Source organism: Mastigoproctus giganteus, chromosome 2 (genome assembly GCF_048544385.1).
Source record: "Mastigoproctus giganteus isolate SK-2022 chromosome 2, ASM4854438v1, whole genome shotgun sequence".
NCBI lineage: Eukaryota > Metazoa > Arthropoda > Arachnida > Uropygi > Thelyphonidae > Mastigoproctus > Mastigoproctus giganteus.
In genome coordinates, this window is record NC_143576.1 from 253227734 (window position 1) to 253242581 (window position 14848).

At 40.1% G+C, this 14848-nt stretch overlaps 1 protein-coding gene across 1 annotated transcript in view; it reads left to right on the top strand.

The window, feature by feature from the left end:
• The first annotated feature begins 487 nt into the window (after positions 1-487).
• The window catches only part of Alg10 (alpha-1,2-glucosyltransferase Alg10), a 96580-nt gene continuing 82219 nt past the window's right edge, over positions 488-14848 (top strand). The window contains exon 1 of the mRNA XM_090369097.1: positions 488-681. Within this exon, the coding sequence (XP_090225223.1) occupies positions 508-681 (174 nt within the window). The 5' untranslated portion in view covers positions 488-507. The remainder of the gene's footprint in view (positions 682-14848) is intronic.

Consider the following 14848-nt stretch of genomic DNA (forward strand, 5'->3'; position numbering starts at 1 on the left):
AAGCCACAGTCTTTTGCTGGACCTGCTAGTTTTTGCAAGGTATGGTAGTTTGTAATTTCTTTGCTAAACAAAACAACTATACTGGTGTAATATTTTTCTCTCATTTATTTATTGCAGGTGCCTTGATGGTTATCAGCTTTAGTTGTTCCTTATTTATTTTTATTTTCTGCATTTTCAAAAGGGGTCCCTTTTCATTTCTTTTTTTATGAAAAATTATGTGGTTCAATATAAAGTTTATTCTCCTGTAATTTGCTTTCGCTTTGGAATAATAAGTAAAAAAAACAGAGCTTCTTTTACTTTCCACTAATAGTTTTTTAACACTTAGTGTAACCTTAACAAGTGTGCTCTTCTTATCAAAGATAAGATAAGGCTGCCACAGGTAATACAAGTTGGGTCATTTAGATGGAAGTAGTTTCTGGTTTAAACTAAGTGGTGGCGCTGCCTCCTAGGAAAAAAAGGGGAAAAATGTAGTTGGAGAAGCTGCGAAAACGAGTTAAGCGTCTAATAATGGCGGTTATGGGGCATCAGCACGTGATTCTGTTTACTTTAGTACTAGCGATGTACGTCAGTGTTTCATTGTGGGTTTTCTACATTATTTACAAAATACAACCTAATCCTTATATGGACGAAATATTTCACATTCCTCAGGCTCAGAAGTACTGTGGAGGAAATTTTTCGGAGGTAAGTTCTTGCATTCGTTGCTAGATCGACTAGCTTAATCAAAATGAGATCGATCACAGGTTTGAATATCTTGCTGCAAGTTAAACAGAATGCTGTCTTATTGCTGTTGTTGTTACTATTACATTGTTATTAGTCTTCTTTCCAGTGCAAAATGTTGAAATGTCTGTAATATTTTCATCGAAGCAGTATGTAAGCTCCACATTTTATACCCATGCACTTTCAAAGTGCATTTTCCTTCCGAATTCATCGGATGATGTTTTCCAGCCTCATCTGCTTCCTTTATGCATTGATTTGCACCCATGCAACGGTTTAAACGTTATGCAGTGTAGTAATAAATCATTTTGCTCAGTGAACTATTTAAATTTGTAGCAGTATATATGGAAAGTGTATGTTGTGAGTTGTGTAAAATTTGTGTTCGAATCTAAATGCTGCAAAAAATAAATAAATAAAATAAAATAAAATAAATGCACAATTCATTTTTAAATGAGCGTCGTTAAACTGGCTACCACGAATAGTGAAGCTGTAAAACACCACATATTAGGGTGGTTGTACCAGATTATGAAAAGAAACTTTGTTGTTAATTAGTGTATTATATTACTTAATGCAGCTTTTTCATTATTTATTATTCATATTTATTCATTATGATTCATTGTTAATATTATAGCATTATTAATTCATTATGAATATATTCCATATTTTGGAAAACAACTATTTTGCCAATACCTTGTGCCCAATTTATATTCTCCTACGTGTGTCATCCAAGAAGGAATAAGGATGCAATCAGCATTACTTTACTGAATCCATTTAAAGTTTTATACACTTGTTTCCAGATGCTACAATTTAGAGAACTGAAGTTGTTGTTGTTGTTTTTTTTTTTTGCTATGGGTATCCTTTTGACCCACCTGACTATATATCTCTGTACACATCACAGTGCACAGTAAACCAGTCTGAACCTTAAAAAGAGACTTGCCACCTGTACAAACTCCAGTTACTATGGCTGCCACCATACAGTTTTTAAATTCTGTACAGTAGGATCAACTGATGATGTTACCACCAGCAAATTCTAAGTGGGAAGCATTTAGGAATTAATCGTGGAAACTACTAAAAGTTTCATACCTAATAAGAAATATTGTTCAAGGTTTAGGCCTAAATGGTTATCAAATGAACTAATGAGACTCGTAACAGAGAAGAAAAATGCATGGGATGCATATAAATTATCAGGCGACACAGAAGCCTATGGCAGATATAAGCTAGTCTGTAAGCAAGTCACAAAGGACGTTAGACATGCAAAGGCAGATTACGAGAAATCTTTGGCAAAGGATGCTAAGAAAAACAGCAAGGATTTCTTTACTTATATAAACTCTAAGAGGAAGGGGATGAATCTGATTGGTCCACTTGATTTTGATGGTTTGACTGTTGATGATCCGGATAGCAAACAAACTAAATGATTATTTTGTATCTACATTCACACATGAGGAGTTATTAAGGTTTGAAAATGCCAGGAGGTTATCAAATTGTAACAGGGTGCTTAATGATTTTGTAATAAGTGAGAGCAAAGTGGAGGTGAAATTGTTGAAGATAAACATAAGAAACGCCCCTGGGGTGGATGGGATCTATCCAGTTATATTAAAGGAGGCAGCAAAGGAAGTAAGCAAACCCTTAGCCATAATTATGAGAACATCCTTGGACTCAGGGGAGGTCCCCATGGCCTGGAGATGTGCAAATGTATCCCCAATTCATAAAGGGGATCGAAGGGTGACGCGAGTAATTACAGACCAGTTAGTTTAACTTCTGTTCTGGGTAAAATAATGGAGTCACTGGTTAAAGATGTATTGCAGGGTCATCTAGACAAGACTGCAGCAATAATTCAGACACAGCATGGCTTTGTTAAGGGAAAGTCTTGTCTGACAAATTTGATAGGATATTATGATGTGGTTACAAAGGAACTGGATGCAAAAAATAATTTTGATATCATATACTTGGATTTCAGGAAAGCTTTTGACACTGTTGCGCATGGAAGACTGCTGTACAAATTGGAGAGGTATGGCATTAAGGGTAAGTTGCTACAATGGATAAAGGGATGGTTGAGTGGAAGAAGTCAGAGGTTGGTAATCAGTGGGTGCTGCTCTTTGTGGAAAAATGTTATTAGTGGAGGTCTCCAGAGTTTGGTGTTGGGTCCATTGTTGTTTTGTATATTTATCAATGATATTGATGAAGGTATATCAGGTTTAATGTCTAAGTTGGCAGATGATACAAGGTTGGCAGGGTTGTTAACGACAGTAAAGACAGTATGCTACTCCAACTGGATCTAGATAAGTTGGGGAAATGGGCTGAGAAGTGGCAACTGAATATTAACCTAGACAAATGCAAAGTACTGCATATGGGTAGAAGTAACCCCAGAGAAACGTACCAACTGTGTGGTACCACACTTAGGTGGTAGAAAATGAAAAAGACCTAGGAGTAATTGTGCAGTCAGATATGAAGTTTTCTGAGCAATGCAGACAGGATGCCAGGGCAGGTCATGGGATTTTGTCAATGATATATAGGAATTTTTCTAGCAGGGAAAAAGGTGGTGATTGTCCCTCTGTATAAGGCAATGGTCAGGCCACATCCTAAGTACTGCGTACAGGTCTGGAGACCTCATTTTAGGAAGAATGTAATTTGCTTTAATGTGTACAGAGAAGGGCAACAAGATTGGTTAGGGGAATGAAGCAATCCTGTTACCAAGAGAGGTTTAAGTTCCGCAAATTGCAGTGGCTGGAGACTGGGCACCTGCATGGTGATCTCATTGAGATGTATAAGGCCTTGAATGGGTTGAGTATGCTGAATTCTGATGGGATTCTTCCACTTGTTCAGATTACGAATCTAAGGGGGCATAAATTCAAATTAAAGAAAAGAGGGTGTAGAGTAGATGTGCGGAAATTTACCTTTAGCCAGCGGGTGGTTAATTGCTGGAACAAACTTCCATCTGCCGTTGTGCAAGTTGATAGGTTAAATAAATATAAGGAGGAACTAGACAAACATTTAGAGGGATTGGTTGTGTGAATTTTTTTTTTGGCTGATGCTGCATGAGCTCATACACTTGCTTTCTTGCATCACATGCCACCACTACTACTACTATTTGAATTGTCTATCAAAATGCAAGAAGTATTTGTAACAAGCTAGATACTGTCAAACAACTTCTCCTCTCTAAAACCTTTGATATTCTCTGCATTGCCGAAACGTGGCTTCGGAATGAGCAGGACTCACTTGCCTGCGCTCCTCAGGCTGGGTACCAGATGCTCTGTTCCACTAGAAAGGATCGTAGAGGGGGGAGAGCAGTATTCTATGATACCACTATTTACTCATTGGCACATTCTGTGGTAACCCAATCCCTTGCATTTCTGCTATGTTATCCCTCAAGCTCAACGCCATCCTGGTAGACATAGCAACACCCACAGCAACACAGCCTCATTCCACCAGGCCCAAACAGTGACATCATTGAAGATATGATCCACTGGCTGGTAAATCACTTCCATGCCTCTGCTAAGCACATTATTTGTGGAGATTTCAATCTTCCACCTACTCTCACACATCTTAGTAGGAAACTCATTAGCAGTATGGATTCATTGGGTATCAACCTACTTAACTGCCACCCCACAAGAGGATCTAATCTCTTGGATCTGATATTCTCTTCAGCACCATGCGACCTCGAAGACAGTCCTCACAATCTATTTCAATCCGATCATGAACCCATTGCCATACTCCTGCACTTAGCCTCACCTAACTTTGATATCCAAGGCCCAAAAAATGAAAAAAGACATCACAGCACCAAAATTCATTGATCCACCATGATGTCTCGAAACTGCATCCTTGATACCTTGGGAGGCTCTCAATAATTGTGATCTCGAGCTAGCTGTGGACCTCAAGACCAGATGGATTCGAACCATTGCAAGCTATGGTGCTACAAAGACTGTTTGCATCACTCCTCATTCGAGAGCTTGGTGGACACCAGCATTGAACAACAGCTTTCAAGAAAAACAAAATCTGCATAAGAGATGGAAAGAATCAGGCGCTATACAAGATCGTATTGCCTTCTCCAGAGCCCGGACAGTTTTCAACTGCCAGAAATCATTCGCAATTAAAAAGCATTTAAATGCAGCCCTACGAAAAGGCAAATCATTTTATGACTCTCAGCTTATAGGAAATCCTATAACACTGGACCTTGAACTGTGGATGGACCACATTGCACGGTTCTCAAACACTGGAGCCCCGACGTACCTAGGCAACTTACCCATCAACAACATCCCTACTGATATGCTCGCCACCATTCGCATCACCAGGAAGCAGCTTATAACTGCTATAAATGGATTGCCACCCACTGCAACTGCAGGCCCCGATCTTGTGCCACAATTCATGATTAAATGTCTTAGCTCGTTTATCATCGATTCTCTACTATCAATTTTTAACCCTGTCTTAATGCAGCACTATTTTCCCCCTCTCTGGAACGGATATGCTGTGAGGCCACACCCTAAATGCCAATCTGCAACCCTCGTTAAACAGTTCAGGCCAATCTCTCGTTCTTCCAGCCTCTGGAAGCTCATGGAGAGGACATTACTTTCAATCATCACCAATCAAATCATGCCTCACAGATTCACTATGCCATTCCAGGAAGATCCACAGTCACCAGTTTAACATCCATAACCAACACCATTCTCAGTGCACTAGAAGCTAAAGCAGAGCTTGCCGTCACGTACATCGATCTGGAAGCTGCCTTTGACTCCATCAGTATCCCCTCACTTGTTCACCTCCTAGAAAACTACTTCTATATAAAAGATGACATGTTGTGGGTTATCACAACCCTGCTCTCTGACAGAACCATTCTTCTTAAAGCGGATCAACACACAATCTGGAGAAAGATCACTGTGGGAGTTCCTAAAGGCGGAGTCCTCTCCGGAGCATTATTCACTGCAGTTATTATTCCATTTGTGCAAAAGAGAGAAGACATACTCTGCTATGTAGACGATATTAAGATATATACACAGATTAACCCCGGCCAACATCTCTCAAACATCAATAAAAAGATCAGTGAAAATTTACACGACTTAGGATCCTATCTCCATCAATTTGGCCTCCTGATTAACCCTGCCAAATCAGCCCAAATTGTCTTTTCTCTGAAGCGCCAACCCACTGAAATCCAAGCTTCTATAGATGGCATTCCCTTCCCAGTGGTCAAGATGCATACAGACTTGGGAGTCATCTTCGACTATAAACTGAGCTTCAAACCCTACGTTGACAAGCTCATAGTAAAATTCTTTTATCAAATGCGCTGGACCACAAAACAACAACTGCTCCACGTTAGGGATCTGGATGTAACTCGTCGGTATATATACACCTCAGTATACTCCGTCGTATTATATGCCTTGGAAATTTGTGGGTCCGCTGCCCATATCAACATCAAGTGCGTGTACTCCGCCGAATACCGGCTCCTTCGTTGGATCATGCAAAAACATCATCGTCCACCCCAACAAAGGACAACTGCCATGGTGATGTCACTTAATTTTGCCCAACTTCCAGATCTTGTATTGGAAAAACACCTTGTTCTCACTGTCAAAATGACAACTGGAAGCTGGGAGCTGACCTCAGTCCGGGTAGAGGGATTCTCCAGCCGCACAGCTCCCAGATATTTGGTCTCGGAGCCAAGAATCTGGGAACTGCGCCTGGAGAATCCCTCTACCCGGACTGAGGTCAGCTCCCATGCTGACAGCCCACTATAACAGACTGCTCAGTGACCGCTTTCTACCCAGGGAGATGCTCCCCATAATCCATTCAATTAACAGCAAACTCTGTAGGTTTGCGAAGGATTGGAAGTACCAAAGACAGACCCTTAAGAGTAAATATATTGTAAATAATGTTCAAAGCATGATGTCTTTATGAATGTGTTGTGAATAAAGTCAAGAATAACTTTATGAATATAAATGTTAATATAAATGTAAATATGAATGTATTTATGAATATCTTTATTAATACATTGTAAATAGTATCAAAAGCATAATATTCTGTAAATAATCTGACACTGATTCTATTGTTGGCTCTGGGGGATGAGCTCGAATTTTGATTTGGGGCCCCATCCCCTCAAGGCTATTGTCCACCATCCAATGTAAAACTCCTGGCATTACTGCTCGGAAGGGTGTATTGTATATACCACGTTTGTATACAATGAAGATTATATTAGCATTAGCATTAGCAAAGGCACATGATGCAAAAAAGCAAGCTTATATAGCATCAGCCAAAAAAAAAAAAAAAAAAAAACCTTATTTCTCCCATCCACTCGCTCCAAATGTTTGTCAAGTTTTGCCTTGAATCTATTTAAGCTATCAACTTCTACAATGACAGATGGAAGTTTGTTCCAATCAACCACCCGCTGGCTAAAGGCAAACATCCACACATCTATCCTACAACCGTCTTTCCTCGATTTGAATTTATGCCCTCTCAGGTGATTATTCTGAACAAGAGGAAGAATTCCATTCGCATTGAGCATGCTCAAACCATTCAAGGCTTTATACACCTCAATTAGATCACCTCTCAGATAAATAGTCTCCAGACTAATTTGCATAACTTAAGACTTTCTTCGTAAGAGCAATCCTTTGTTCCATTCACTAATCTTGTTGCCCTTCTCTGTACTCATTCCAACAGCTCTACATCCTTCTTAAAATGAGGCCTCCAAACCTGTATACAGTACTCAAGGTGTGGCCTGACCATTGCCCTATTGCAAGGGGATAATCACCTCCTTATCCCTGCTAGAAAAATTCCTGTATATCATTGACAAGACACCATGAGCTACTCTTGCAGACCATCTGCACTGCTCAGAAAACTTCATATCTGCCTGCACAATTACCCCCAGGTCCTTTTCATTCTCTATCACTGTCAGTGTAGTACCACAGAGTCGATACGTTACTTTGGGATTACTGCTTCCCATATGTAGTACTTTACATTTGTCAATGTTAAACTTCATTTGCCACCTCTCAGCCCATCTGCTCAACTTTTCTAGATCCTGTTGCAGCAGTGTACTGTCATTAGTGTCATTAGCAACCCTGCCAACCTTTGTATCGTCTGCAAACTTAGACATTAAGCCTGATATACCGTCATCAATATAATTTATAAATACAGAAAACAACAATGGACCCAACACTGAACCCTGAGGGACTCCACTAATAACATTAGTCCACGAAGAGCAGTGTCCATTGATTACCACTCTCTGTTTTCTCCCTCTCAACTATCCCTTTATCCATAGCAGCAATTTGCCTCCAATGCCAAACTGCTCCAATTTGTGCAGCAGTCCTCCATGTGCAACAGAATCAAAGGCTTTTCTAAGATCGAAATATATGATCACAAAGTTATTCTTTGCATCCAGTTCCTTTGTGACTACATCATAGTATCCAATCAAATTACTCAGACAAGACTTCCCCTTAACAAACCCATGCTGTGTCCGAGCTATAACTGAAATCTTTTTTAGCATTAGCATTAGTAGAGGCATTTGATGCAAGAAAGCAAGCTTATGCAGCATTAGCCAAAAAAAAATAAAGTAAAATAAATAAACAAAAAATAACCACTTCCACTTCACCCCTCTGTTCATTCGAAATACCTGTCCAGCTGAGCCTTAAACTTATTCAGGCTATCAACTTCCACGACAAGGGATGGAAGTCTGTTCCACCAACCAACCACCCGCTGGTTAAAGGCAAATTTCCTCATGTCTATCCTACATCTGTCTTTCCTCAATTTGAATTTATGCCCTCTCAGGTCATTTTCTGAGCAAGAGGAAGAATCCCATCAGCATTGAGCATGCTCAAACCATTCAAGGCTTTGTACGCCTCTATCAGATCATCTCGCTGGTGCCTAGTCTCCAGACACTGTAATTCGGAAAACTTAAGCCTTTCTTCGTAAGAGCACCCCTTTGTTCCATTCACTAGTCTTCTTGAAATGTGGCCTCCAGACCTGTATACAGTACTCTAGGTGTGGTCTGACCATTGCCTTATACAAGGGAATAATCACCTCCTTATCCCTGCTAGAAAAATTCCTATATATCATCGACAATACACCATGAGGTACTCTTGCAGACCGTCTGCACTGCTCAGAAAACTTCATATCTGCCTGCACAACCACCCCCAGGTCCCTTTCATTCTCTACCACTGTCAGTGTAGTACCAAAGAGTTGATACGTTGCTCTGGGGTTGCTGTTTCCCATATGTAGTACTTTACATTTGTCAATGTTAAACTTCATTTGCCACCTCTCAGCCCATCTGCTCAACCTTTCCAGATCCTGATGCAGCAGCATAGTGTCAGTAGTGTCCTTGACAGCCCTGCAAACCTTCGTATCATCTGCAAACTTGGACATTAAGCTTGATATACCATCATCAATATCATTTATAAATACAGAAAACAATAAAGGACCCAATACTGAACCCTGAGGGACTCCACTAATAACATTAGTCCACGATGAGCAGTGTCCATTGATTACCACTCTCTGTCTTCTCCCCCTCAACCACCCCTTTATCCATAGCAGCAATTTGCCTCCAATGCCACACTGCTCCAATTTGTGCAGCAGTCTTCCATGTACAACAGTACCAAAAGCCTTTCTAAGATCCAAGTATATAATATCAAAGTTATTCCCTGCATCCAGTTCTTTTGTGACTGCATCATAGTATCCAATCAAATTGGTCAGTCAAGACTTCCCCTTAACAAAACCATGCTGTGTCTGAGCTATAACTGAAGTCTTGTCTATATGATCCTGCAGTGCTTCTTTAACCGGTGCCTCCATTAATTTTCCGGGAACAGAAGTTAAACTCACAGGTCTATAATTACTTGTGTCAGCCTTTGATCCTCCTTTGTGAATTGGGGTCACATTTGCACATCTCCAGTCCATGGGTACCTCCCCTGAGTCCAAGGAAGCTCTGATAATTATGGCTAAGGGTTTGCATACTTCCTTTGCTGCCTCCTTTAATATAACTGGATAGATCCCATCCACCCCAGGTGCCTTTCTTGTGTTTATCTTCAACAATTTCTCCTCCACTTTACTCTCAGTTATTACAAGATTCTTTAGCTTGAGTTGAATACACCTCTGGCATTTCCCTCGCTGAATAACTCCTCATGTGTGAATGTCGATGCAAAATATTCATTTAGTTTGTTAACTACCTGAGCAGGATCATCAACAGTTGACCCATCGATATCAAGTGGACCAATCTGATTCATCCCCTTCCTTCTAGAGTTTACATACGTAAAGAACTCTTTGCTGTTTCTCTTCGCATCCCTTGCCAAGGATTTCTCGTAATCTGCCTTCGCCTGCCTAACCTCCTTTGTAACTTGGTTACAGATCAACTTGTATCTATCATAGGCTTCTGTGTCACGTGTTAATTTGTATGTATCCCATACATTTTTCTTCTCTGCCATATGCCTCATTAGTTCATCTGCAGTCCATTTAGGCCTAAACCTTGGACAGTATTTCTTAGTTGGTATGTAAAGCCTAGTAGCTTCCAAGATAAGTTCTTTGAATGCTTCCCATTTTGAATTTGCTGTTGGTAACATCATCATCAGTTGATCCCACTGTATAGAATTTAAATACTGTCTCAGTCCATCGTAGTTGCCTTTATGAAAGCAATACCCTTTCCCTTTACCCCTAATGGTAGTTACCTCTTTGAGTAAATCCCACTTCAGAACACTGTGATCACTGCCACCTAGTGGTTCATTTATCTGCAGATTCCTGGTGCATGAAGAATCACTACTGATAATCAAATCAAGAGTATTACTCCCTCTAGTTGCTTCCCTAACATGCTGATGTAGAAAACAATTATCTAATAAATCCACAAAAGCCTTGCTAGTGTGTGAGTGACCAGCCCCCAAATTCCAGTCAATATCTGGGAAATTAAAATCCCACATTATAAGACTCTGATTTACTGGCCCACTCTATTTCTCTGTACAGTTTCTTATTATACTCATCAGAGTCATTAGGCCTATAGCACACTCCTACTCTCAATTTTGATCTCCCAATGCTTATGTCACACCATACTGACTCGACACTGCACTGTCCAGCGATGTCAACTGGCTTCACTTCCTTGGATTTTATGTGTTTCTTAACTAATAGCATAACTGCTCCTCCCTTCCTATCCTGTCTATCCTTTCTGTAGACATTGTACTCCCCAAATTCCAGTTCTGCATTCCTTATATCTGTGTGACACCACGTCTCTGAAATCCCAACAATATCTGCCTTTGATGTTTTGAGAAATACCTCAAATTTATTTAATAAACTCCTAGCATTGGTGTACACGCAAGTATACATGTACCTGCTCTTCCTCTTAGCCACCCTAACACAACCCATGTGTTTACTTGTACCCCCATGATTCCCAGCAGTCTCTGAAATATCCTGCATCTTATTTTCCAGGCTGCTGCTCATTCCAATAGAAGAAGTGCAAGAATCACTTTCTCCTCTGCCAGTGGCTACTGTTAATCTATTGGTCTTTGTCTCCCCCCAAGCTAGCAGTTTTCCGACCCACCTAACACTGCCTCGATAGCATCAGCAAATATTCTTGCACCCTTTCTATTTAAGTGTATCCCATCCCTGTAGAAGTAGTCTCTCCTGTTAACAAGTACAGACCAGGCTGAAAAAAATTCTACCCCTTGAGCCCTGCACAACCTTTCCAGGGCTGAATTGATCGACAGGGCTCTCATCATATACTCCCTCCTATCGTGTCTGGGCAGAATTGCAGACACTTTCAAATTCAACCCTAATTCACGGCTTTTTTTCATCAGTGACCTGTACTTGTTAAGTAATTCCGCCGGCCTCCTGCTCTTAATATCATTAGTGCCAACATGTACAACTATATCACCTTTTGTGCCCTTAAAAGATGATATCCGCTCTACAACGAGACAAGATACCCGTTGTATCTTGTCTAGATGATCCAGCAATGCTTCTTTAACCAGTGCCTCCATTAATTTCCCTGAAACAGAAGTTAAACTAACAGGTCTGTAATTATCTGTCTCCCCCTTTTATCCTCCTTTGTGGATTGGGGTCACATTTGCACACTCCAGTCCATGGGTATCTCCCATGAGTCTAGGGATGCTCTCATAATTATGGCTAAGGGTTTGCTTACTTCCTTTGCCGTCTCCTTTAATATAACTGGATGGATTCCATCCACCCCAGGTGCCTTTCTTGTGTTTATCTTCAACAATTTCTCCTCCACTTTACTCTCAGTTATTACAAGATTATCTAGCTTACTGTTAGAGTTGAATACACCTCGGGCATTCCCCTCGCTGAATAACTCCTCATGTGTGAATGTCGATGCAAAATATTCATTTAGTTTGTTAGCTACCTGAGCAGGATCATCAACAGTTGAACCATTGATATCAAGATCAAGTGGACCAATCTGATTCATCCCTTTCCTTCTAGAGTTTACATGAGTAAAGAACTCTTTGCTCATGTTTTCTTTGCATCCTTTGCCAATAATTTCTCATAATCTACCTTTGCTTGCCTAACCTCCTTTGTGACTTGATTACAGACTAGCTTATATCTATCATAGGCTTCTGTGTCACATGTTAATTTATATGTATCCCATGAATTTTTCTTCTCTGTCACATTAGTTCATCTGATATCCATTTAGGCCTAAATCTTGAACAATATTTCTTTGTTGGTATGAAAAGCCTAGTAGCTTCCAAGATTAATTCTTTGAATGCTTCCCATTTTGAATTTGTGGGATTTATATATATATATATAAATCCCACAGATCTGCATTCTTCCTAAAATAAAACTTCCAGTACATGAAGAACTCAAGGTGCAGTCTAATCATTGCTTTTTACAACTGGATAATCAATGGTTTTTCACTGTATCTAAACGAGGAGTGCGTGTAAGAGGCCCTATGCTAAAAAACAAGTCAGAAGAGTTGGCCAAAAAGCTAGGTCACGTAAATTTCAAAGCGACGGATGGTTGGCTGCTTATCTCTGCTGGGGAATTCTTGTATGTCACTGAGAGAACCCTATAAGTTCACCTCAGCTGGACCTTAGCAGCATGTTTGCACTGTTCAGAGAACTTCATATTGGTGTGCACAGTTACGCCTTGATCTTTTCTTGTTCTCTACTAACTACTCAGTTCTCACTTATAGTTCCTTGCACCATACCCCAGGCAACTGCATTGGCCTGGAGGCTAAACTAAGTGAGGATAACCATATATGGAGAAAGGTTTGTGCTTTCATAAAGGTGACTACAGTGGTCTCACAGAGTTTGTAAATTCTATACAGTGAGATCAACTAATAATGTTACCAACAGTGAATTCTAAATGGGAAACCTTCAGGGACTTAATCTTGGAGGGTGCTAGGCTCTTCATACCAACTAAGAAATACTGTTCGAGGTTTAAGCCTAAATGGATGTCAGAAAAATTAATGAGGTTCATAGCAGAGAAGAGAAATGCATAGAATGCATATAAATTGTCAGGCGATACAGAAGCCTATGGCAGATATAAGCCAGTCTGTAATCAAGACACAAAGGAGGTTAGGCAGGTGAGGGCAGAGTACGAGAAATCTCGTACTCTGCCCTCACCTGTTATAAAGGATCTTCTGTTAGTGAGGATGAAGTCGATTTCATTAGTTGTTAATCCATTTGGACTCTTCTATGTCCACTTTCTGTTCGCCTTTTTCTTGAAAAAAGTGTGCATTACTGACAGTCCTTGAGGTTCTGCAAATTCCACAAGTCTTTCACCTCTTTTATTTCTTTCACCAATTCCAAAATTTCCTATAGTTCCTCTTTCTGCCCTGTTTTGCCTTTTTCCAACCTTAGCATTGAAGTCCCCCATAATAATAGTGTAGTGGGTTTTCTGCTCATCTAGAAGACTCTCAATTTCAGTGTACATTTCTTCAACCTCTTCATCATCATGGCTCGATGTTGATGCATAAATGATTATAACCTTTAGCTTGTACCTCTTAGAAATCTGAGTAGTAGTCTTGACCTCCTTGGTGATGTACTTTTGAATTCCAAAATGTTTTTTATATCTTTATGGACCAGAAAGCCAACCCCACCTTTGCTCCTTGCACTGTTTCCATTGGTGTACAGCAGATTTCCACTTGATAAACTTATAAGTGATTCATTTCTTCTTCTTGGTTCAGCCAAACCGATGATATTCCAATTCACATTTTCTAATTCCTTTTCCAGCTCTAATATCTTGTCTTCATAAGTAAACATAAGTTTACATAAGTAAATAATTCTTTGCTGTTTTTCTTTGCATCCTTTGCCAAAGATTTTTCATAATCTGCCTTTACCTGCTTAACCTCCTTTGTGACTTGATTTCAAACTAACTTATATCTGCCATAGGCTTTTGTTTTGCCTGATAATTTATATGCATCCCATGCATTTTTATTCTCTGCCACAAGCCTCATTGGCGCCTCTGTAGCCAGGTGGGAAGGAGCAGCAGTGCGTAGCACACGCTTCTTGATTAGACCGGGGTTCGAGCCCGTCACCACCAAATACGTAGGGTGCGGAAAGGTCAGGGATTGACCACCGCATATCCCGGAGCAATATGGCCTTAGTTGCTAATGCTCCTAAAAACCAAACAAAACAAAAAAATAAACAAGCCTCATTAATTCATCTGACATACATTTAGGCTTGAACTGTATTTCTTATTTGGTATGAAAAGTCTAGTAGCCTCCAAGGCTACTAGGCTACCCTGAAGGCTTCCCATTTAGAATTCACCATTTGTAACATCATCAGTTGATATCACTGTATAGAATTTAAAAACTGTCTGAGACCACTGTAGTCACCTTCACGAAAGCAAAAACTCTTCTCTTTACCATTGATGGTAGTTACATTTTTAAGGAAATCCCACATCAGTACAATGTGATCACTGTCACCTAGTGGTTCCTTTATCTGCAAATTCTTAATGCATGAATAATCACTACTGATGATCAGATCAAGAGTATTACTCCCTCTGGTTGCCCCTCGAATATGTTGCTGTAGAAAACAAAAGTCTTGCTAGTATGTGAGTGACCAACCCACAAGTTCCAATCAAAATCTGGAAAGTTAAAATTCCCCATTACAAGACATTCTGATTTACTGATCCACTCTATTTCCCTGCACAACTATTTGTTGTGCTCGTCACAGTCATTAGGCCTATAACACACTGCCACGCTCATTTTCCCTTTCCCAGTGTTTAT